This window comes from Populus trichocarpa, chromosome 5 (assembly GCF_000002775.5).
Source record: "Populus trichocarpa isolate Nisqually-1 chromosome 5, P.trichocarpa_v4.1, whole genome shotgun sequence".
NCBI lineage: Eukaryota > Viridiplantae > Streptophyta > Magnoliopsida > Malpighiales > Salicaceae > Populus > Populus trichocarpa.
The window spans coordinates 24,574,151-24,597,093 of record NC_037289.2 but is presented as its reverse complement, the minus strand read 5'-3'; the positions used below and the strand labels follow the sequence as shown (position 1 = coordinate 24,597,093).

Below are 22,943 nucleotides of genomic sequence, written 5' to 3'. Positions count from 1 at the left end.
GTTGAATATTGCCAATAATTTGAGCAGCCTGATCCATGATGGTGTTGATATCTGTGCTTGGCTTTGAAGATTTCATATAGGTTTGTCTAGTCAACAACAGAGTGAAAAGGCGAGGGAGCTAATTGATGAATTCTATCTCCTCTTACGATTTATTTTCAGCAAAAGTGGATGGATTGGGAGGGTTTCAAGGAAACGAACGAGGAGTCTCTTGCTGCATCATGTCAACGCAATTATTTGAAAAAACCCAGTACTGTAAGGTCCAAGCCGAGACTGCTCTGCTTCCACTATTTTTTTCAATTGTGGAGGACAGTTTTTCAGACTCCCAGTATCTTTTCCATCTGCACTCTGGCAGCAATAGGCTACCACATTTTTGCACTGGCACACTAGGTTAATCGAGTGTTGTGCAACTGCGGGATGCAATTTTTTCTGCTATATGTATACTGCAGAGAAAGCAATGGGATGTGCCGAGCTGACATCCGTTTTTAAAGATAAGGAATCTTTTGCGCTCAGATTAGAATTTTTCACGTCATACTCGTACAAGAGGTAGTCAAGCTCCCGTTAGTAGAGCCTGGCATGAGTGAAGATTAGCTAGGAGTCCATAGTCACAATTCTTGACCTTTTCTACTAAACAGCTGTTTCTCTAACCTTGTTTGATCTAGATTCACCAACTCCAATCCACAGCATGAAAGAAAATCTTAGAATAATCCAAATTCGGGTGCAGGAATTTAACCAGCCACGAGAGCATAAAGATTCTAAACCAAGGCTAATCGGTAAAGTGACAGGTTGCACGGCAACAAAACATAGCCTATATGCGAGAACTAAAGCTACCCCAAGCACAGTGTGATATTGCCTACATCATGTGTAAATGCGAGCCAAATAATTCAAGATGCGTTTGACTTCAGTTACAATTGGATACCCCCACAGATTTTATCTCCATCATTTGCTACCCAACACAAATGGCCCACTCATAATCACCTTTTGATCTGGAGTTTGAATTTCTTGCATCACTCTGTTTCCCAGTTCAAGATTTCCCTTTAATTTGGCACCTAAAATTGTTGATCCATAGAGCACATAGGTAGGACAAGTAATTCCAATGTCATTTTCCATCAGAAATTGGTGCATAAATCCTGTATACTAGCAAAATTCTCTTACTAGTTAGCAGGCCAGTACCCCAATTGAACCAAAATGGCTACTGCCTCTGTCCTTGCCCTTCTCCTCCTTGCAATTCTCAGCCCACTTCAAAACGTTTCTGCTGTTGGTGTTAGCTACGGCACTCTTGGAAACAACTTCCCATCACCGAAAAAGGTACTCATTGACAAGGTCGAAATCTATGACACAGACCCTGAAATCCTAGAGGAGAGGCATTTTCCAACACCAGAATTGACCTCATCATAGCAGTCGAAAACTACCACGTGGCAAATATCAGCACTGATACGTCAGCTGCCGATGAATGGTTCACCGATCGTGTGATGTCCTTTATTCCTGTCACTTCCATTGTGCCATTGTTGTTGGTAATGAGTATCTAACAACAGATCCTGATCACCTGAAGCGAAATGCACTTGTCCAAGCAATGCAAAACTTGCATGTTTTATTTCAACGTGCACACATTCATAGTATGGCAGTTCTTGCTTCTTCATTCCCTCCTTCAGTTTCAACTTTTGCCACTACACTCATGCCTGTTATGACCTCAATTGTAGGCTTTTTGGCTGACACGGGTGCACCTTATATGGTCAATGCTTACCCTTATTTTGCTTATAGGGATAACCCTGGTACGGTCGACCTAGAGTATGCCTTGCTAGGGGATGCTACCGGGTCCACGACCCTAAAGGATATGTGTACAACAATATGTTAGATGCACAAGTTGATGCTATTGGATCAGCTATTGTTGCATTAGGGTCTGGAAATCGTACGGTTAAGATCACCATATCAGAATCCGGGTGGCCATCAAAGGGTGAATCAGGTGAGACAGCTGCCACACCTGATAATGCAAAGACTCATAATACTAGGTTGGTTGAACGTGCACAGTCTAGTAAAGGGACACCAATGAGTCCCAAGGAAAATATACAGAAATTTGTGTTTGCATTGTTTAATGAGAATAAAAAAGAGGGAGGGGTCAGTGAGAGGAGTTTTGGGATGTTTAATGGGGATGGATCTAATTAAGTTGTATGTTGTGGATTTGAGCTGCCAGTTTTGTAGTAGCAATGGAGGGACATCAGGGTTTGGTGAGAAAATGTCGAGTGGAGTAAGTGGTCCTTCAGTTCGGTGTGTAGCTAAACCTCATGCTGATGAGAAAGTGCTTCAAGCTGTGCTGGATTTGTTCTGTGGACCAGGTGGCGTGGATTGCAGAGAGATTTATGTAAGTGGTGACTGTTTTGCACCTGATAAGCTTCATGCACATGCATCATATGCCATGAATGCTTATTACCAAATGCATGGGAGAAACCACTGGAATTGTGACTTCAAGGGCACTGGACTTGTTACTTTCAGTGATCGAAGCTACAAGTTCAAAGACATGTCCTTCTCTTTTTTGCTTAAAAGGTTCTTTGTAATAGAGTTGATTTAATTATATTTTGGTTTTCTGTGTATGATTCGATCAGGTTACGGGATGCCGGTATTCACAGCAATGATTAAGTAGCAAGGAATGGCAGTAGCTTTGTGAGGTTTTTGGCAGCCCTTTAAAAGTATCGTGAAATATGTAATTGCCTTGGTTACTGCCAAAACTTTGCAAAATTCATTTGCTGGTTATTGATCTTGATGGATGAATCAATTCATGGATTTGTTTGAATATTTTGTTGGTCTGTCTCAGAGAATTAAAGGCATTATCATTTGATTACTCTATTAAAATAGAAAAGGAGTCGGGGGCACGTGGTTCTTTCATGGATAAAAATTTACTGGAGAAGAAGTAGATCATGATTGTTAGACACGGTTCAGATCTTACTTGAAAAAAGGCCTAGGAAACCAAGTTATTCGGCTAATTCATGGATCATCGAGTCAACCTAGTTCATCTCTTTCTGTTTTGAGAGGACTTTTATCAGCAAGAGCAGAAAAATTCAGCTAAGCCCATAAAAGATATAGCGCAACTAAAATAGAATTTCTCTTAACATTAATAAGGTAAAAGAAAATTAGGGAACTTCCTAACTAGAGGCTGTAGGTAATAAAAAAAACTGCTGCCAGTGTCTACCTAGTCCTCAGTTTGCGAGGATTAAGGTAGAATTTCCTATTCAATTTCTTTCTTCTCTGTATTTGCAGCATAATCCCACGTCCTCAAAGTTGTGCTCTTCTTGCACTTTATTCCTTTGCTTTTCTCCTTTCTTGTTCTTTTTTCTAGCAAAACTCATTTTGCTGAATATTAGAGCAAAATCAACAATCGGTAGGGAGCATGAACGTAACCATAGAATACGGTAAAGGACACACTTGTATGATATCATGCATGGAATTTTTGTTTTTGCTTTTGCAAACTTATATATAGTGTGCTGGTAATGTGCAGAAATATACGAGTTTCTAAGCATGTAAATGTAACAGTATGTGGGATGGGAGGGTTGATCAGACCGGCAACTCGAAGAACCTGAAGCACAAAGTCTGTAGATTGAATTCATAAGTTCTGGTAATACTCAAAACGGAGAGATCATAAGGAAGTCCACGAATGCTGAGGGAAATCCAAGAATCATGATTGATGGTTAAACAGGAAGGTTATCAAGTGAAATAAGAAGGTAAAGTAAGAGTGTAGAGAGAGCCAATATATTCTTCTTCATCTGTAAACATTAAAATTCCAACATTTCCTTTCTTTGTGATTTGATACAGGATTCTGGGATAGAAATTAGCAATGCAACACTCCATGTACAATCAGCAAATTTCAGTGGAACTGATACAGGCACTGATGTTGATTTGAAGGAGGTAGATAACATTCTGAAAAAAAGGCACGTTGCTAAATGAATATTGAGTACATTGTTTCCAAGTCCAACTCAAACGGAGGGCCAACGGTGTTGTGTATTCTTTTATCTGTAATTCAACGTCAAAAGGAGATTAGATAGGCTAATATAAATTCATATCATCACATCAAGGGATTGGATAATGTCAGTCTTTTGTTAGTTGAAAATTTCTGAGTAAAGAGATCCATTTAAAAAAAATTACTTAAAAGCTTATTTGTGAATAATTAGATAGGCTAAACATTTCTATTTACAAGAAAAAATGAAAATTCTAAACGAGAAAGACAGTAAATATAATTTTATACTACCTTCAATATTCACGCAGTCACCGAAATGGAAAACTAACATCCTTTTTGGGGATACCCCCCCCCCACCAAAAAAAAAAAAAAAAAAGCTTTCAAGCTATAGATTACTACTCTCAAAAGATAAAGATGTTGGTTGACAAGCTTACTAGCTTAACTTGCCGTTGTTCCGGTCATCCTTTCTGTTTCTTTCCTCGTGGGATTCCTCCCCAACTCACAGTCCCGATCATTCTCGGATAATGATCTTTCCAACTTCCTTCTTTTAACTGCACTCTTTTCTTGGCTAGCCTTCTCATCCATTAATGAAAATAGTCTATGAAGACGCCCAGAACGCAAGGAACCTTGACCAGCAGATGGAGATTCTACAGGGGCGGTGCGATATAACTGGCGTGTAATCTGGCAAAAGTGTATGAGGAGGGAAATGAAGCAAGCTAGACCACAAATGAGAAAGAGGCCCCAAAAGCTCTTGAGGTGAAGTCTATCTGATTCAAGCTCAGATGTCTCTGAACTGCACGTGCTTTGCGTCAGCCACTTGTCATGGATCCGTTGGAGATCACCATTCTCTGATAGTGCTAGAATTGCAGTTGACATATCCAAAGCTAAGGGAGAGTCTCTTGGAAACGCCTGGTTTTTGGCAAACACAAATGAGCAGAGGAGAGAATCAGTGGTGAAACTAACCATTCCCTTGACAGGATGCTTATTTATAATGGTAAAATGCACTGTCATAGCATTGCATGTCAAGGGATCAAGGATGAGTAATCATGCTTGTATAGAAAGATAATTTTGAGGCTAATAATTGTGTGAAATAAGCATATTAAAATGTTGATTCACTGTATGGACATATTTTTTGGAAATTTTATCTTTTTTCGTGAATCCACTCCGAATAGAGAACTTTTCATTCCTATCTATGCAACACAGGAACATGTATTCTTTATTTAGATCTAATGCAGTAATGCTTTGCTTTTAGAGTGAGAAAAGAACAGATGAACCAGGAAGCAGGTACTCACAAAACCCCAGCCACTTTTTGTAAATTCTTGACCAACAATCCTGAATGTGCACTGCCTTGAGAGGAAAAGTTCCACATAAGGAAGTTCATCAACAATTGCAGCAACACCCCCTTTTTCAGGACCAAGTTGGAGTGCATTAGCATATGCTTCTGGTGATCCCAAGGCAACAAGCCTAGATTTAGGTATTCCAACTTCCTCTCTCAAATAATATTCAGCAAACGAACCCACCTGGTATCCTACAGGCTCATTGCTTTCCTTCAAGCTTTCAATTCCTTTAATAGGAGAAGATAGTTGCTGCACTGTGAAAATTGAAGTCAAACTTGCAGTGTAGCTTGAGTTGATTATTAAGACCACAAAGAGCCATATAAGTAGCACAAACCGAGCAAGGGTGCTCATAGTGTTTTCTCCTGCAAAAGGTATAGGAAACCAACTCAATCAAATTAATGATGACTCCTTACGACCCAAGATAAGCATAGAATTTGGGCAAGAATCTGATTTCCACTTACTATGAGCGAAAAATAGAGTCGAGAGGCTGAACCTGCAAGGGTTAAGAAAGAAACGGATCAGGCAATGATCATTTTGATTACTTGCAAAATGTTACTTGGGATTAAATCATTATTGCATTAGTGATATATTATCTGAGGTCTGACCCTCATATGATAAAGTCAGCTTTACTAAAGGGTGCTTGAATTGCAAGAATACAAGTACATAATTTTAGCAAAACAGCATGGTACAGAAATCAAATTACTTCCTACAAGAAAAAGAAAAAAGAAAAAACAGAAACGAAACATTTATAGCAGTAACCGAGAAATGGCAGACACAAATGCGAGAATGGTAAATTTAAAATTTAAGAAACAGTGCATACAGATACAAGGAAATATTTCTCTTTTCTTGAATTCTGAAGAATTTCACAGTGACTGTTACTTCGAAGTTTTTCCTTTTTGTTCTTTTTTTCCTCTGTCCTCCAATGTGTTGTGTTTTTCTTAAACAAGGAACGAGCCAAAACAATATGAACTGAAGTTTGGAAGTTCCATGTCAAGTATGTAAGCAGGAAACGTATTCAAAAAAACATTTAGGAAGAACTTGTTTCTCATTTGCTCTCATAATTTTTTTGTTTTTTTAAGGGATGTGGCATTCTCAGTACGTCCCTTAGGCAACTAAGCACCCAAAAAAACCCAAAGAAGTAATTCCTTTGTTTTCTTTAACATAAATAATGTCAAAGATCTTTATCGACCAACAGCCAAAATAAGATGATAATTTAAAAGCTCACCATAAAACAGTTATTACTTGTCTTTTAGGTGGGCCCCTGAATTCGTCATTTATCCTATGCTCCAGAATCCACACAACTAAGCCAACAACAAGGAAGAAACAAGCAGTGACAATCCACATACGGGCACTGAATGGCCTCAGGAAAGCCCAGGCTCCAGAGTTCAACTTCCTAAATGGGGCCACAACAACCAATCCAGACGCGACATATGGCTGCGTAAAATCAATGACTTTCGTTCTTTTGGTTACAATGGCAATATCACCAACAGCAGCATCAAAGAACTGCAACAAGAATATGAGTGGGTCAAACACTGGAATACATGGACTTAAACTTGAAGTGCAAACAACTTTACTATGCACTCACACCCGTCGTGATCTTATTCACCAGCTCTGTGTAGCTTGGATTTTCTTTACCATCTCCAAAGGGGACGAACTGATATTGAACAGGGTATGGTAATAGATTTACAGCAGCTGTAAAAACATCTATGCAGAAACCCTTGAACGTATCTGTCCCTTGTACTTGTGATACAAATTCTCGGAAACTCACCCGAATTGGCACACCAATTCTCAGTTGCTTCCCATTGTTAGCAAAAGCCCATCCACGTGGCGTAAGCAATGTATCCCCAGGCCAAATGGCATTGTACAATTTCTGGTTTGCGCTTGAACGATTTGGTGGCTTTGTATAAAGTGTCTCAGGAGGCGTGATAGACAAACCAGAATAATTGGACCAGTAACCAATCCGTCTATACCCAGTTCCAATAACATTAACAACATCATATGCAGGCAGAATAAGAGATCTGTCTATTCCAAACTTAATACGGCCGGTCAAACCAACAAGATCACTCTGCAATATGTTATTCAGCAGAAGTTTTCCATCATCAAAGATGCTTATTGCCTCAAGGTGGAGACTACTACCTTCCCCAGAAGGTAACCTGGAATCATTAGAAAATGAGATAATACCACCCTGGTTAAAAAATGCATCAAGAGCATGCGCAATTAGCCAGACAGAATCATAAGCATAAAGCCCATAAGAATGCAGCCCCAAATAACCACCAGTCAATTTGTGCCACCTAGAGGAAAAGGCTCTATTTCTATCTGAATCTGGTGTGTGTTGACGCAAAACAAGAACCCCTTGCACTGAGTCCATGGTCTCTGATGGGAGAGGAGAAGCAGAATCCAAAACAGACGAAAGCCAATCCGTAGCAATCCATACCCACCCATTACCCATCATTTCAAGGTGGTTTGCCATGGAAAAGATCTTGAAACCCATGTCAGGATACACATGGACAATTACAACCCGAGATTCCATTAACGCGACCTTAACAAGAATATCCATGATGTCACCCCTGTTAACTCCAGAATCCGGGGGAATCCCCACCTTGTAAGATATTCTACAACGTCTCTCTGCAAGTCTATCACCTAGAGCTGACACGCCATTTCGTCCATAATCATTATCAATGAAAATGGCAGTCACCTGCTTCCAACCATAATGATCAACTACCTCTGATATTGCCGCCATTTGGTAGAAATCACTCTGCGTGGTCCTAACAAAAAAGGGGAACTGCAGCGAGTTAAGAGTGGGGTCTGTTGCTGCAAATGACAATAGGGGAACTTGAAGTTCATTCGCGACATGGGATATAATATGGGCAACAACAGAAGATTGCGGGCCAATAATGGCAATGACATCATTCTCCGTGAACTTCAAAGCTGTCACAAACATGATGATTTGAGTAAATAATTAAAAACCCTATCTTGTCCATGATAGACAGCTAAACACACAAAGTATAATCATCAACTAACATTGATAACATAAGGGGAAGAAGTATTGGTAAATTACCTTCAGCCAAGCCTAGAAACCCACTGCAGTTAGAGTTTTTCATATGAATTTTGAGTTCGGTGCCATGCAGAATGCTAGAATTTGCATTCACATCTTTGACAGCTTCCTGGATAGCAATCTTGGCAACTCTTCCAATCGTAGATTCAAAGGTAAAAATAGCTCCAATATTCACAACAGCAGGCCTTGAGCTCACATTCCTACTATATCCACTTGTTGAAAACAGCACACAGAAGAGAAAAAGACACGAAACAAACCTAACAGCGTTCATTTCAATTCAATAGCACAATTATCTTCCCCTCCAAAACGAATCCGCCTGCACAAAATTGATTCTGAAGGGCTTTGAACCGTATGTAACAAAACCAGACCTTAATCAGAAGCTTTAACAACAGAAATTTCAAAGACACGAGTAAAATCACTTAACAAACAAGCATTGGTCCCTTTATGCAAATGTGCAAGAAATCTTCAAAAACCGAGTTCTTAAATAAATAGTCAAGCTCTGAAACACGTGCTTCTGTGCTGAGAGAAAACAAAGCATTAGAATCCAAGCCAAAGCATCAACTCAGCCACAACAATGAGCCTAAGCTATGAAATGGCATCCAGCTAGCAGAAGCAGGAATAAGATTCTTCTCTCTTTAAGTAAGAAAAAGAAAAATCCAAAAAAAAGCCCATGTTAAAGAAATTGCCAGGAAAAATCCCATTGATGAAGCCAAGAATAGTTCTTCGAGAGCTAAGAACAAATTTATGATGCTATCAACAAACCCTTGATCAAATTCAATGAAAAAGAAATGAAAAATGAAGGGAAAGAGCCAATACAACAACAGAGACTGACCTGAAAAAAGAAAATCCAAATCCAACATGAGAGTTGAGTGGAAGACCAATATTCACACGAAACTTTCTTTTTGGGTCAATAGTCTCTTCATCAATGTGGAATGGGAATTAAATGCTTTGAACTAAAGTAGCACTCAACTCATTGTTCACATGGGCAGAAGGCATCGTTTTGGAGTGTACTTTGGATGGGGTTGAGAGAGACAAATTGCCTACTTTTTTCATTTTCCATGTTTGAAATTTGAGTTTCACATGACATGAAGAATCCCTTTGTTGTTGATAGTTTTGTTGCAATGCTACAACTTCTTTCCATATAATTACACCTTTTTTTTCTGAAGAAAAAAAATATTGCAAATTGATTGTTCTTTGACTTTGTTTGAAGGCTACCCTGTGTTTACTATAAAGTAATTTTTATTTACAAAATGAATTTTAGAAAAGTAAATTAATTTTTTTTATGTTTAGTAGTGTAATAAAAAATAAATTAAAAAATATTTTACAGTATTTGGCTATGTCATAAAAGATAAGCTGAAAAATAACTTATTAATATTTTATTTTTTTCAAGGTTATTAAAATAATAAGAAACAAATCTTACAAATTAAAAAGTTGAATGAGAATGAAATTGAAAAAAAATATAATTTTATAAATTATCTCAAATAAAATAAATAATAATCAAAATAATAGAGATCAAATCTAAAAAATAAAAAAAATTAAAAGATGAAGAAATTAAAATAATAATAATTAACATTTCATAAATTATTTCAAATAAAATAAGTAAGAATCAAAAGAATGAGGACTAAATTTGATAGATAAAAAAATTCAATTAAAAATGACAAGAGAAAAGCAAATAACAATTATAAAAACAAGGACCAAAATTAATATAAAAATTAAATTATAAGGGATGAAATTGAAAAAAAAATATATATATATATATATAGCAATCAAAAGTTTGAGTACTAAATTTGATATAATCAGTAAATAATATAACATTTTTAAATTTTTCACAACTTTCAGAAAGTATTTTTCGTTCAAAATAAAAGAAAAATATTTTTTTGAAAATCAGGTTAAATTTTTTTTTACTGGAAAATATTTTTTGTTGATTAACTTTTTTAATAATAAATAAACATTAAAAAATTTAAAAAATTATTTTTCAAGAAACAAACTCGTTGTGAACACGTAGCTGACAGGTTTCGCAAGTGTTTTTCAATGAAAAGACGGATTTAGAAACAACTAGGCATATTTAAGTACAGTAACATAAATTATATTATAGTTTAGGGCTAAAAACTAGGTTTGAAGAGAGAATTAGACTTGGATAAGATCTAAGAAAACCAATGGATCAGAAGCTAGCAGTGTTCCAGTCACGTGCTTGCATGCCTCTGGCACTCACGTACAAAGGATAACATGTAAACGGGGTTCTTGGTCGATGGAATGTTGTGGATTTGATGAAGGAAAGAATAAAGGTGGTCTCTCAGGTATTCTGTTCATGTTTTGTTTTTGAAAAAATTAAAAAAAAATCTTATTTTAAATTAATAATTTTTTATATTTTCAAATTATTTTAATATTATTTTTAAAAAATAAAAAAAACATTATAATGATATGTTTTTAAATCTTCAAAAAGCAAGCACTATCAAACTTCTTAACACACCGTGATGGAATATTAGGTTGTGAGGAATCTAGATGAAAAGGCAAGCACGGTGCTGCCCAACATGCATGTAAAGTGAAAACGTGTGGATGCAGTATGAGTATGGATACGAGTTGATTAGCATATATATATATATATATATATATATATATATAATCCTTCTTTTGATGTCGCCGTCGTGACCCATGTTACTTGGTGATATTCCACTCCAACCCCACCAGGCACCAGTGAATGGTTGTCGTTGTTTCTGATATGCATGAAGCCATAGCTTAAAGACTTGAGGAGAGCTATGGCTTCCGGGGTGAGTGAGCAGCTTGAAAGAAAGCTCTGCCTCTGTCCCTGCTGTTCTTTTCCCCTGCCGGTTTGGCTGCTGCCTGCTGGTCTTCAATAATTTGGATGTAAAGATTCCACAATTCATGAAAATATCCGCTCTTCTTATCTGACTCGTAGGCAATATCACTGTTTGCGCGCAGGCCAATCATTGTATATATGCTGTTGGCTGAACATTTCATCCAAGCCAGACATACGATCGAGAACCCCAGGATATACAAGTGTCTGCGGTTCTGTGGTATATAATAGCTTGAAACAATAAATTTAAAAAAATTATAAATTATAGTTTTTTATAATTAAAAAAAAAAAGAAATTTTAGTAGAATCTAGCTATATAAAATTACATTATGTGTTAAATATTAAACAAACATTCTTAATTTGCACCGTACAGTAACATGAAAATAAACATAGCCAGGACCACTCCTAACAACATTAGCTCAACATTGAATTAAACTAAATAATATTGGATAATCTTCTAGCATTATTGTTTTTTTTTTACCAATTTTTTTCAGGTAAAAATCATTAACAACGTCAAAAACATTTGATTATTATTTTTGGATATAACAATTAAAATAATTATGACAAAAACAACATATAGCATGTCTATGATATTTTAAAAAGAGAATAGAGTGATTAAAACAATTATGACAAGGATAACATAATATATTTAAAAAATATATATATATATAGTAATTAAGACAAAGACAATATATATCTTTCATATTAGAAAAAACATAAATCTATTTTAAATTTTTTTTAAAAATAAATTTATTTTTATATCTTTATATCTTTAATTAAATATATTTATAACGAAATGGTATATGATAATTTTATTTTTTATTTTTTTTATTTTTTTTTTGTGTGAAGAGGGTAACTAACTACACAAAACCCCTAAAAGAAGGAATGGCTGGAGGTAAGGCGTCGTAAGAAAGAGGCGATGATGAGAAGTGGTTTGTGGGCCCGCCTGTTTCTTTCACGTGGGCAAGTTGGATCCGAGCTGGATTCTGTTGGGCTTCTTTCACATCTTCGGTAAAGCCCTTGTGATGGTAACCCCGCGAATTGGATTTGTGACTGGATGTCATTGTCAAGCCCAGGCCTCAAGCCAGGGCATGACGGTGACAGATGATTGATGGATGACAATCATGCAAGAGCGCATGGTAAGAAGCAAGAGGGCGACTTCATCTTAACCTTACTCTGGCTGTGGAGATGGCGAGCATAGCACGGGCCTGGAACAATTATTGCAGCCGTCGGCAATCCCTTCCATAATTAGCAAAAGAAAAGCCCATGCAACCACCTCATTATAATCTCAGCAATTATGCCATTCTTCACTTTCACAGAGACAGACAGACAGACAGAGAGAGAGAGGGAGAGGGAGAAAAGGAGAGGAAAGAGAGCAACACTGGATTTCTGTCGGATGACTTTCTTCCTATAAAAAGAATATTCAAAAGATCATAATTTAAGGTAATTCAAGTTAACTTGTTATTGGAATAACTTTAGAAAAAAGAAAGGAAAAAAAATAAAAAAACTCAATGCTCAATAATCTAATATCAAGTGATGCAATTAAAAAAAACAAAAAAAAAAAACCAAAGTTAAATTAAACTACTTTTCAAAACAAGTAACTTTAATCATAAACTAAGATAACCATATAAAAAACCAAAAAGAATCCTGAACAGAATTCTTAACCATAAAAAACTATAAAGAAAATAAATAGTAATCAAAATAATGAATCTGGTATAAAAACTAATGAAATAAAATAATGAGGGACTTTATCGAAAAATAGAATAAAAAAAAAAGAGCAACTAAAAAGAATAAGAACAAAAAATGGATAAAAAAACAAATGAAATAAAATATTAAGGAACAAAATTGAAAGATAAAACAAATTAAGAAAATGATAAAAAAAAATACGCAATTAAAAAAATAAGAACTAAATATGAAAAAATTGAAATCAAATGTTGAGGGGCAAAATTGAAAGCAAAAAAAACAAGAAAGATATAAAAAAGAAACAATCAAGAGAATGGGTACCATATTTAATATAAAAACAAAACAAAATCAAATGAAAATAGATGAAATTGGAAAAAAAAATAAACAATCCAAAACAAAAAAAGACTAATGATAAAAGGAGGATCATAATTGAATCTTTTCTCCATTATTTTTTATTAAAATAATATCATTCTTACTTTTTAGCAGAATAAAAATCAAGCGATTAGTTAAGAAAAAAATAATTTCAACACCCGTTGATTTTTTTTTCCCATTGTTTTCTTGTCAAGATAATGTCAGTTTTACTTCCCACACAATAAAAAGTTTGATTAACCCATGTTAATCATGATTATTCAACCCAACCCGTGATCCAGGACATGATGAGGGTCAACTCCCGAGGCAGGTCTTAAAAGCATGACAAAAAAAAACACCAAATATGACATGAAAATTCAATGAAATTAAACAACAAGGGATGAAATTGCAAAAAAAAAAAAACAATTAATCAATAGAAGAATTCAAAATAAAAGGAATTGCAATCAATAATGGAGATCAAATTTTAAAAAAATTCAAATGACTAAGGATTAAATCGAAAAATAAAATCCAGTCGAAAAAAGATTAAAATCAAAATAAATAGGAATCAAAAGAATGAGGATCAAATTTGATAAAAAAAATAGGGAAAAAAATTATATGTCAATGGATGAAATTGAAAAACAAATAAGCCAAATTTAATACAATTAAATGATTGATGACCATTTTGCAACTTTTCATGGTCAGCACACCTTTTGAGGTGGAGAGGAGAGAAAAGAGTGGGGAGGAGAAAAATTATCGTTGGAGCTCCTTCGTGTCGTGTATGCCAACACGCGCAAGCCCATAATGTAGAGAGTGGTTAAATGCTTCGAATGTTGCCGTGTAAGGCTACCAGGAGGTGCCGCATGCGCTACCTAAAAAGCTACCTAAAAGCACAGATGCCAACTATTTTTTTTTTAATTATAAAAAGATCATAATACTCCCAATCCAAAGGGATAATTATAAGAGAACCGTGGTTAGAAAAACTAAAATGTTCATAGTACACAATCCACAATAAAACACGAACAAATTTTAATTTTAGCTATAATTTCAATCCATTCATGATCTATTTGTTTGTCAATAAGTATATGATCTACTTGTTTATTTAGGTTTTAAAATTGTATCATAAAATGTGTATAGCTTGGAAAAATATTAAATTAATATTTTTTTATAATTTTAATATACTGATATTAAAAATAAAAAATATTTTAACATATTTAAAAAAAACTATAACAAGATACAAAAGCACGCACTCAAGGTTTAATCACTACCTTCAATTATTGATCTTGTTTGTTTGTTTATATGTGATATAGTCCTTAAAATACCAAGTGTTTAATAACGAGACAGATACAAAGAAATAAAAATCATATCCAGTCCCATTAAAAAGTGATAAAAATTCTATTTTTTTAATTAAGAATTTATTTTAAAATTATTTTTCTACTACTTGTATTTATCCCTTGTAACCATGAAATTTCTCAGGATAATCATATGTTCAATGCTTAAAAACAAAATACACATCTCTCGAGTTCTTGAATTCAAATTTTAAAATTTGTATTAAAAACTTATTTTTTAATATAATAAAAGATCTAGTATTTAATTAATATACAAATTAATCTAAACATAAAAAAAAATTATTTGCAAATTTCGAAGTGATAACATGATGCTGTAGTAAAACAATTTTTTTTTATGAAAAAAATACTATTAAATAACAACTCATTTATAACATTAAACAAAAAAAAATCGAGCCTTGACCAATAAAAAAAATATAGAAAAGAAAATTGATAAAAGCAAAAAAAAGAAAGAAAGAGATCAAACAGCCTATTAAACAGTTGCGAGACCAACGGCTGGGACACAATGGAGGCACCAATCCACGAACTACCAAAATAACAATCCATCCAAACAGAAAACTCACCAACCAAAACAAACCACGTGTCGTAAATCCAATCTCCACACGGACAGCTAGTTAGATCCACCAGATCACCTGGAATCGCCAGTATCCAACCAAACACCAACATCCTTAACTCTCTTTCTCTCTCCTCAAAGGCTCAAACTTTCCCCTCCATCATCATCCATTTTCTTCAACCTTTCTCCTCCTCCTCCCCCCTTCCTCCTCTCTCAAGAATTCCTCTCCTTTCCTTTCTAGTGTTTTTACAGCCATCATCACCGCCGTTGAATTATTGTTTTTTATGATCGAGAAGAAGATATGGCAGCAGGCATGGATTTTTCGCCACCATTTACGGTACTAGAAGGCGGTTACAACAAAGACAACAACAACAGCAGCACTAATGTATCGGAAAATCAAAACGCTGAGAATTTAGACAACCTTAAACAATCCACCAATGGGAAACCTCCACGACATCTCCGTCAAAGTATGGACTCCACCCGATTGCTCAACGCCGCTGATCTGGTAAATTAAGAAATAAATTAAAAATTTAATCTTTTTTTCAATAATCATGAATTGATTGATTTTTTTGTTTAGGCGCTTGATGTTGGGGTTGTGGTCGTGGTTAGTAACTCACCGGCTGATGAAAGAACGGATTTTTTACCGTTGTTTCGATCGGGAAGTTGTGCTGAAGGAGGGCCTAAACAGTATATGGAAGATGAACATGTTTGTATAGATAATCTTGTTGATCATCTAGATGCCACCGCCAACTGCCCTTCTCCGGGAGCTTTTTATGGGGTGAGTATTTCAAAACATCCTGTTGATCTCTGAGTGACTGGGAATTTCATTATGTTGATAAGTTAGCTGGAAATGTGTTTTGGGCTGATTTTAATTGGAATTTGTGGGCAGGTGTTTGATGGGCATGGAGGAACAGATGCGGCATTGTTTGTGAAAAATAATATTCTGAGGTTTATAGTCGAGGACTCCCATTTTCCGATTTGTGTGGAGAAGGCTATTAAGAGTGCTTTTGTGAAAGCTGATTATGCATTTGCAGATGATAGTGCACTTGATATCTCTTCTGGCACCACCGCACTAATTGCTCTTATATTTGGAAGGTAAGGGGGATGTATCCTTTTTAGATATAGAATATTTAGTAGGATATTGTTGCCAAAAATTTCTTATTTGGGACTAAGGTGTAGCCCCCAAGCTTCCTTTTATTCAACAGTTTGTCATTCACCTTTAAAAGTACTTTATTTGAGGATTGCTTAGTTGTTTTGTTGAGCGCTCAAGGAGAGGGATAAAGCTGGACAGTGGTAGAGTTGGAGATGGCCATAGAAATTGGAGTGAGGTAGAGTAGATCTGACTGTACTTTTGGATCAAGTTGAGCTCGGTTTATCAGTGCAATACAAATAAATAACCTTTACAATTTGAAGATTAAGTGTTGCATAGCGTCAAAATATATATTGAAACACGGGCCTTTTGTTATGTTTGTCTACTGTCCCATCCTCTTGGGAACTCTTGTGTGCAGACATGTCTTTCTTATAAGTTTACATCGGTCTCCAGGTTCTGGATCTCATTTAGGTTTTGAGGTTTCATTTCTCTGAAATAACTCTACTCTTTTGCAGGACATTAATAGTTGCCAATGCTGGAGATTGTCGAGCTGTGCTGGGGAGGCGAGGTAGAGCAATTGAGATGTCCAAAGACCACAAACCTAACTGCACATCAGAGAGACTAAGAATTGAGAAACTTGGTGGCGTCATTTATGATGACTACCTCAATGGCCAATTATCTGTTGCACGTGCCCTCGGAGACTGGCACATGAAGGGCCCTAAAGGTTCGGCCTGCCCTTTAAGTGCTGAGCCTGAATTGCGAGAGACAAATTTGACTGAGGAAGATGAGTTCTTGATCATGGGCTGTGATGGCCTGTGGGATGTAATGAGCAGCCAGTGTGCTGTGACAATTTCTAGGAAAGAACTGATGCTCCATAATGATCCTGAAAGATGCTCAAGAGAGCTGGTCAGGGAGGCACTCAGACGCAATGCATGTGATAATCTAACAGTAATTGTTATCTGTTTCTCCCCGGATCCACCCCCCAGGATAGAAATCCCACAATCCCGAGTTCGGAGGAGCATATCAGCTGAAGGTTTGAACTTACTAAAGGGTGTTCTGGATAGTAACTCATGAAAAAACTGATGGTTTGATCACGTCTGTACAAATACATTCAAGGTTGGAACAGGTAAGAACATCTTTCTCTCCGGGCTGCTCCTGATATCCACAAGGCCATGGCTGACATTCAGCTTTCTTCAGGGAATGAATATGGCATGGATTCTTTTGAGTTTCAAAACCCTGTACATCTGATATAATTTATGTTGTTCCATTTGGAGTTCGTTGTTCAACTTCTTAGTTGCATGCACCTCCCTCTCATTCTTTTCTTCTCCGTTGTACATAATTTGGGGGGGAAATGAGAGCTGTGATCTAACACTCTTCTTTTAAATCGTTCATCTCTGTGTTGTCATTCAATGAATTAATTGATTATGAGGGATTTCCATGGATGCCTGCTTGCTTGTTTCCGTCGATCATTCTGTTAGATAACTGTGATGTTTTTTGGATTGTGTTGCCTTCAAAACTGACTTGATCATAACTAGCCGCGGCTCTCATAAGCTCATCTTATCAATTATCATCCAGCCTGTCCTTTTATGCTACTAGTGGTGATTCAGGTTTCAGATATTGATTGCCTGAAAATAAATAGCTGATGGAAACATGCATGAAACGAGTTCAGACTCGCAGAGTACCTGAAGACCGAGAGAACATATCTTTGACAAAAATTCACCTTATTATTGTCCTGGAAATAGATTTATTTACGTCGTTTTCGTTACCTGTGTATCAATTTGATACTAACCAAACACAATTTTAAATAATGGGATTTCGTATTAAAATAAAAACTGCTGTAATTTTTGAGTTTGATAGGGTCGCTTGGTGTTGTGCCTTTTTTAACCCTTTCCACCAACCTTCCCAGTTTTCAAACTTCTCGATACAAGTTTTTGTAAGCGGAAAAGGAGGAGAGCAGTACACTCACCTCAAAGTCGAGAAGAATAGCATGATTTCAGGTTTTTAATGTGAACATGGGACACCAAAGGTCCAAAGCTGTCCCATCATAATGAAAATCTTGAACCTTATGTACACCTGCTTCACCTGTGACGATGCTTTCTTGATCCAGGTGGCGGTTTCTTTTCCTTGGAAGCCACAAGTCGAAAGAGAGATTCAAAACAGGAAGCAACAAGGTTAAGTTAACAAGTCATATATTTGACAAAGAAATAGAAATCGAAATCAAGGTGTTCGTCCTCTTTCACGACTGTTATAGCAATGTTTTAGGTCCAAAACACTGATACAAGGCCTGCCCATTTGTGGGAGAAAAATTGCGGGGTTGTAATCCCGGGCACAATTCAGCATTGTAAACAAGGCTGTCAAGTTTGGAAAAACTTTCCCACGAGCGATCGATTCAAAATCATGGGAGTTACTCAGAGTTCTCCATCTGGTTCATCATCATCAGCGTCTGCCTGATGGGAGTCACTGCATAAACCAATAAAGTTTTGAATTAATATATAAATGAGAGCATGATGCCTCTTTTAGGTTGACAAACAATAGCTGTGCATGATTAAGCTGGAATCAGGTAATTTCCAATCAACAGGCAAATTGAGGAAAGACCCAGGTGCAAATTTTATTTTCTCAACCAGTAATCATGCATGATTAAACTGCAATCAAGTAACTTGCAATCAACAAACAAAACAAAATTGAGGCAATAACAAGGTGCAAATTGTATTTTCTCGTTTAGGAGGTACATGGGCCCAATATGACTTTAATGGAGAATGCCACTCAAGACAGTGAATGGTTTAATTGATACTTCCGAGTTAGGTCACAACACAACCTTCTTTAAAGCCACGTTCCCAGGGATTGATAGCAACTATCCCTGTAACCAGCTATTTTGCTTAAAGTACATAAACCTGGCTTTAGATTCCACGTTACCTGGACATATTACAATGCTTGCTCAAATCCTGGCATAAAATCTTGCTCACATCTCCTACTTTCACAGATCCTTTCTTTATCCGTTCTGCCAACTGCAATATTAACCATCCTTAGTAGCCTGAATTGTCACCCTATAATAAACCACATAAATGACCAGTTAACTAAGAAATGGCTAAGCAGGTACGAAAACTCACCTCATCTTCAGTTTCCTCCAATAACCTGTCCCATTTTAAACATATAGGTTAGACTTTGGTAAACCATACACTAGCTGGCATTTACCATCCTTGGATTATAAGCACAAATTACACAATCATATGCGTATTTTGCAATGAGTGAAAATAGAGGGATGACCAAAACATTCCATCTCACCTTCCACAATAAGATGATATATCTTTTGAATATGCCTTGGCTTCTTGCTTGTCTATCAAAAGATAAAAATAGAAAAACAACTTAAAAAATTTGTAGTAGTTTCAGTTGAAAATAAAAGTTCAAAGACAGAGAAACAAAGAACATATAACAAAAATGCTGAGTTAGGGCCAACCATTGGCATCACAACTAATAAGCGTGAGCCAATTGTGGGAAAAGGCAGTGATTCCAATTTCCTAGAAAGGCAAGGATAAGAAATTTTGTGGTGTTCCAATCCCATTCTCCTAAAAAGGAAAACAAACTCACCAGAGCAAGGATATGGCTCTTCTGCTTAAATAGAATTCCCATTCTGTTATGAGGTGATCAAGATCTTTGTTTTCAGCTTCCCACCAAATCTTAAACTCACATCTATTAATCTAACGCTAGTTGCACTTCACAATTAAGCTACCAATCCTATTCCAAGAGTAAGATAGTAGTCCTAGTCCTACTATCATTTTACATTCTCTTTATCAAACATGGCCCATTTGAAACTAAATGAACGCACAAAAAGCATGACATCAAATCAGACATCAAGTTCAATAAAGAAATGGAGGAACATCATGACAACCAGGGACAAATTGGTTAATGCACAGAAGCCACAACAAGAGACAAGAATATTGTTAAGAACAGGCAATATTATTAAATACTTACTAATTGCAAGATTGTCCCAGCTATCCACTCTAACCCATTCATATCTTTTCGAATCCACCTGCCAAAACAATGAAACAAATATTGAATGTGCTTGCAAGGGGACATGAAATAAATAAACATGCAGCTGCAAAGACAATATTTAATGGCAACATGATTAAGGATTACCAGACATCACTGTTAATAGAAACTACAAATAGTCAAGTACAAATGTCTCCGACTAAAAAACACAGAAGTAGTACATCAACCATGCATCCAAAGCAAAGAACACGACCGATGAAGAGCTCAATTCAACCGATAATTACCTTCTGAAGAGTGTAATCTTGCATTTTATCACAAAGCCCATCTAGTAACTCAACGACCCTAAGCTCACTGACTCTGTCCAAAAATAAAAACACAATCATAAAAAAATTAGCAACATTTACAAGACAATGCGCCCCACACAGACACTACACTATATGGCACGGAGCGGTACGGCACGGAATAGATAACTTAAAGTTGAAAGGAAATATTGAAGCTTTACCTGTAATCAATTACTTTTCCTTTACGTTGACCTTTAGAATCCAATCTATGTCGCATATCCAAATGATTCCTCGGTTTTTCCTACACAATAATTACCAAACCATTGAGAAATGAAGCAGAGCTTAAAAAATTGAAAGAAAATAAGACTAAAATCCTTACATTGGAAAGCCCATTCTCTATCTCCTCCTGAAAAATCGATGATCACAACATTCAGTTAATGAATTAAGTTCGGAAGGATGCTTAGTTAATAATTAAACCCTAACGATCATCGAATAAAGCACAGAGAGAATTGGAGGATCTAAAAGAAATAAAGGAAAGTACCGCAACGGCATTACAAGCAGCGCATTTGTCATCGATGCTTGAGACAACTGTGAATGTCAAAACGACGAGTATCATCAGAAGCCACGCCGTCAACTCCGCCATCTTTATCGTTCTAGTCTTCGTCTCTACCGATCGCACCTCTCTCTCTGGTCTCTTGTTCCTTGTGGACTGGTGAGTCTAATTTAAGGAACGCGTCTTAAACATAGTCCAGTGTCAAGATTAGAAGTCCAGGCCCATGTTACCGACGAGGCCAGCATGGACTAGGATTGTGGTTTGGACTTCAAGGCCCAGTATTCTTCTCACCTTTTCTTGAAAAAAAAAAAAAGGAATTGTGGTTATAAAATCAGATAGGATTGTGGTTATAAAATCCTTCTAATCACAGGCTATCCGGATAGGTCAATCTAGGAATTTAAAATCACTTTGTTTAATTTTTTAAGTTAAAATATCATGTCTTTTTAGAGAAAAAAATCAAATTAAATATCATTTAAATTTTAACCAAGTGAATTATGAAATAAAATATCAAGTTTGACATGATAAACTATTACCTGATTCGACATGATACTCAACATATATTTTAAACTAAATATTCTTCTTATCTTTTCTTGAAAAAAAATAATTAAGAATCAATACAATGAAATTTATCAAATTAACTTACATGTCAGTTTCATCAAATAATATATAACCATAGTTATAAAATTCAGTCTAATTCATTATTTGATTTAAGATAGAGATCATGAGTTAAAAAAATTAATCTAAATTAACCGAGTTCAAAACCATGTCATTTATTTCTTAAGAGTTAAAACAATATCACCGTGGGGAAGAAAAAATAAATTTAAATCATGTCCTATTTAAATTTTATAGGTTTAACCAAATCAATAATAGATAAAATCAACATACAACCTGACCCAAATTAGATGTCGATAAGTCACCGGATTTATTATGGGTTTTATAGGACCAAGCAAGACATTGCATAAGGCCGTTCTTCTATTTACATTTTTTTATTAATATAGGTGTTTGGACCAGTTTGCGTACACCTCGACTAATCCCACGGACCCTGAAGTTAACGACCATGTAAGCCTCTAGTGGTCCTGATGTTTGTGGGACTCGAACTGGTGACCTCTAGAAAATAAATTTAGGGTCTGACCAGTTAAACTATACCCCTCAGTATATATATTTTTTAGATTTATACCTTAAGATCATGGATATTTATTTTCGAGGAGTTTTCACATATTGTCCATGACGACATCTTACATATCCGAAGCTATTATTTAAGATCATGGATCCGATATTATTGTATGTTTATCCATTTTCCGGCTGTGGTGGGGAGTTATGGCAACAAATTATAGGCATTTAAATTTTGTGACGTTTTAGGAAAGTGGACGCTGGCATTGGGGAAAACGGGGATTGTTCATGAACAAGGAAAGTCCATCCATGTGGTCCAAAAGAGCAGGAGGCAAGGTGGGTCGTCATTTTCTCTCCAAGTTTCCAAGTCATGATGTTGCATTAAAATATACTTATCACCTTTTTTTATAAATTCCCTTTCGAAAAATAGATATTCTCCTTCCCCAGTGCCTATCCAACTATCACTCCAGTGCCTGAAATGAAGAGTTGTGCACATGCATGCTGATCAATTAATAAGACAGCAGTGTTTCCCTTTGTTGTCAGAGAGAGTTAGGTGCCCGCAAGACATCATTAAAGACCGTACAGTTTAATGGATGGTTGTCTAACCCTCTTTATGTAATAACCTGAAAAAGGAAGAGGTGGGTTTTCACTGTACAACAAAGTTCAGTAAAAATTCTAAAAAAAAATAAAATAAATTCTAAAAAATATTTAGAAAGTAGAATAGTTAAACACCTACGTGTTTTTAAATATTAATTTTGTATACCACCATTATTCTTCAATATTAGTTCCTTCATCGACCTTAAACAAAAATTTTAATTAATTATATTTTTTTTAGTGCTTTTTAAT

The 22,943-nt window shown here is 35.9% G+C and overlaps 3 protein-coding genes across 7 annotated transcripts; 1 reads left to right on the top strand and 2 right to left on the bottom strand.

The window, feature by feature from the left end:
* Positions 1-3,728: 3,728 nt before the first annotated feature.
* Positions 3,729-9,451, bottom strand: LOC7494710 (glutamate receptor 3.3). 5 transcript variants are annotated; one of them, XM_024602018.2, is made up of 8 exons: positions 9,168-9,451; positions 8,339-8,854; positions 6,866-8,208; positions 6,506-6,783; positions 5,742-5,773; positions 5,236-5,642; positions 4,378-4,852; positions 3,729-3,999 (listed from the first exon to the last, which is right to left on the bottom strand). In XM_024602018.2, exons 2-7 carry the CDS (start codon positions 8,604-8,606, stop codon positions 4,382-4,384), a joined length of 2,799 nt encoding a protein of 932 aa, XP_024457786.1. In that variant the 5' UTR covers positions 8,607-8,854; positions 9,168-9,451; the 3' UTR covers positions 3,729-3,999; positions 4,378-4,381. The 5 variants fall into 5 exon arrangements, with proteins under 5 accessions (XP_024457786.1, XP_052308738.1, XP_052308739.1 ...); XM_052452778.1 differs by having other exon boundaries at positions 8,339-8,849; XM_052452779.1 differs by having other exon boundaries at positions 8,339-8,798.
* A 5,673-nt stretch (positions 9,452-15,124) lies between these two features.
* LOC7494709 (probable protein phosphatase 2C 27) lies at positions 15,125-17,608 on the top strand. The gene is made up of 4 exons (XM_002307767.4): positions 15,125-15,581; positions 15,654-15,854; positions 15,966-16,171; positions 16,682-17,608. The coding sequence occupies exons 1-4, from the start codon at positions 15,378-15,380 to the stop codon at positions 17,238-17,240; spliced, it is 1,170 nt and encodes a 389-aa protein (XP_002307803.2). The 5' UTR covers positions 15,125-15,377; the 3' UTR covers positions 17,241-17,608.
* A 730-nt stretch (positions 17,609-18,338) lies between these two features.
* Positions 18,339-21,154, bottom strand: LOC7494708 (uncharacterized). Its single transcript, XM_002306951.4, has 9 exons — positions 20,976-21,154; positions 20,814-20,840; positions 20,656-20,735; positions 20,438-20,510; positions 20,136-20,193; positions 19,449-19,500; positions 19,274-19,298; positions 19,080-19,171; positions 18,339-18,626 (listed from the first exon to the last, which is right to left on the bottom strand). Exons 1-9 carry the CDS (start codon positions 21,075-21,077, stop codon positions 18,575-18,577), a joined length of 561 nt encoding a protein of 186 aa, XP_002306987.1. The 5' UTR covers positions 21,078-21,154; the 3' UTR covers positions 18,339-18,574.
* Positions 21,155-22,943: the final 1,789 nt, after the last annotated feature.

Coding starts and splice junctions, on each gene's coding strand:
- LOC7494710 (XM_024602018.2), bottom strand. CDS start 8,606: ATGAACGCTGTTAGGTTTGTTTCGTGTCTTTTTCTCTTCTGTGTGCTG. Junction 8,209..8,338: donor GTTTCTAGGCTTGGCTGAAG/GTAATTTACCAA, acceptor TGTTTGTGACAG/CTTTGAAGTTCACGGAGAAT. Junction 5,774..6,505: donor CAAGTAATAACTGTTTTATG/GTGAGCTTTTAA, acceptor TAACCCTTGCAG/GTTCAGCCTCTCGACTCTAT.
- LOC7494709 (XM_002307767.4), top strand. CDS start 15,378: ATGGCAGCAGGCATGGATTTTTCGCCACCATTTACGGTACTAGAAGGC. Junction 15,582..15,653: donor TGCTCAACGCCGCTGATCTG/GTAAATTAAGAA, acceptor TTTTTTGTTTAG/GCGCTTGATGTTGGGGTTGT. Junction 16,172..16,681: donor ATTGCTCTTATATTTGGAAG/GTAAGGGGGATG, acceptor ACTCTTTTGCAG/GACATTAATAGTTGCCAATG.
- LOC7494708 (XM_002306951.4), bottom strand. CDS start 21,077: ATGGCGGAGTTGACGGCGTGGCTTCTGATGATACTCGTCGTTTTGACA. Junction 19,172..19,273: donor TGGAGGAAACTGAAGATGAG/GTGAGTTTTCGT, acceptor TTAATATTGCAG/TTGGCAGAACGGATAAAGAA. Junction 18,627..19,079: donor AAGCATTGTAATATGTCCAG/GTAACGTGGAAT, acceptor TGGTTTATGCAG/TGACTCCCATCAGGCAGACG.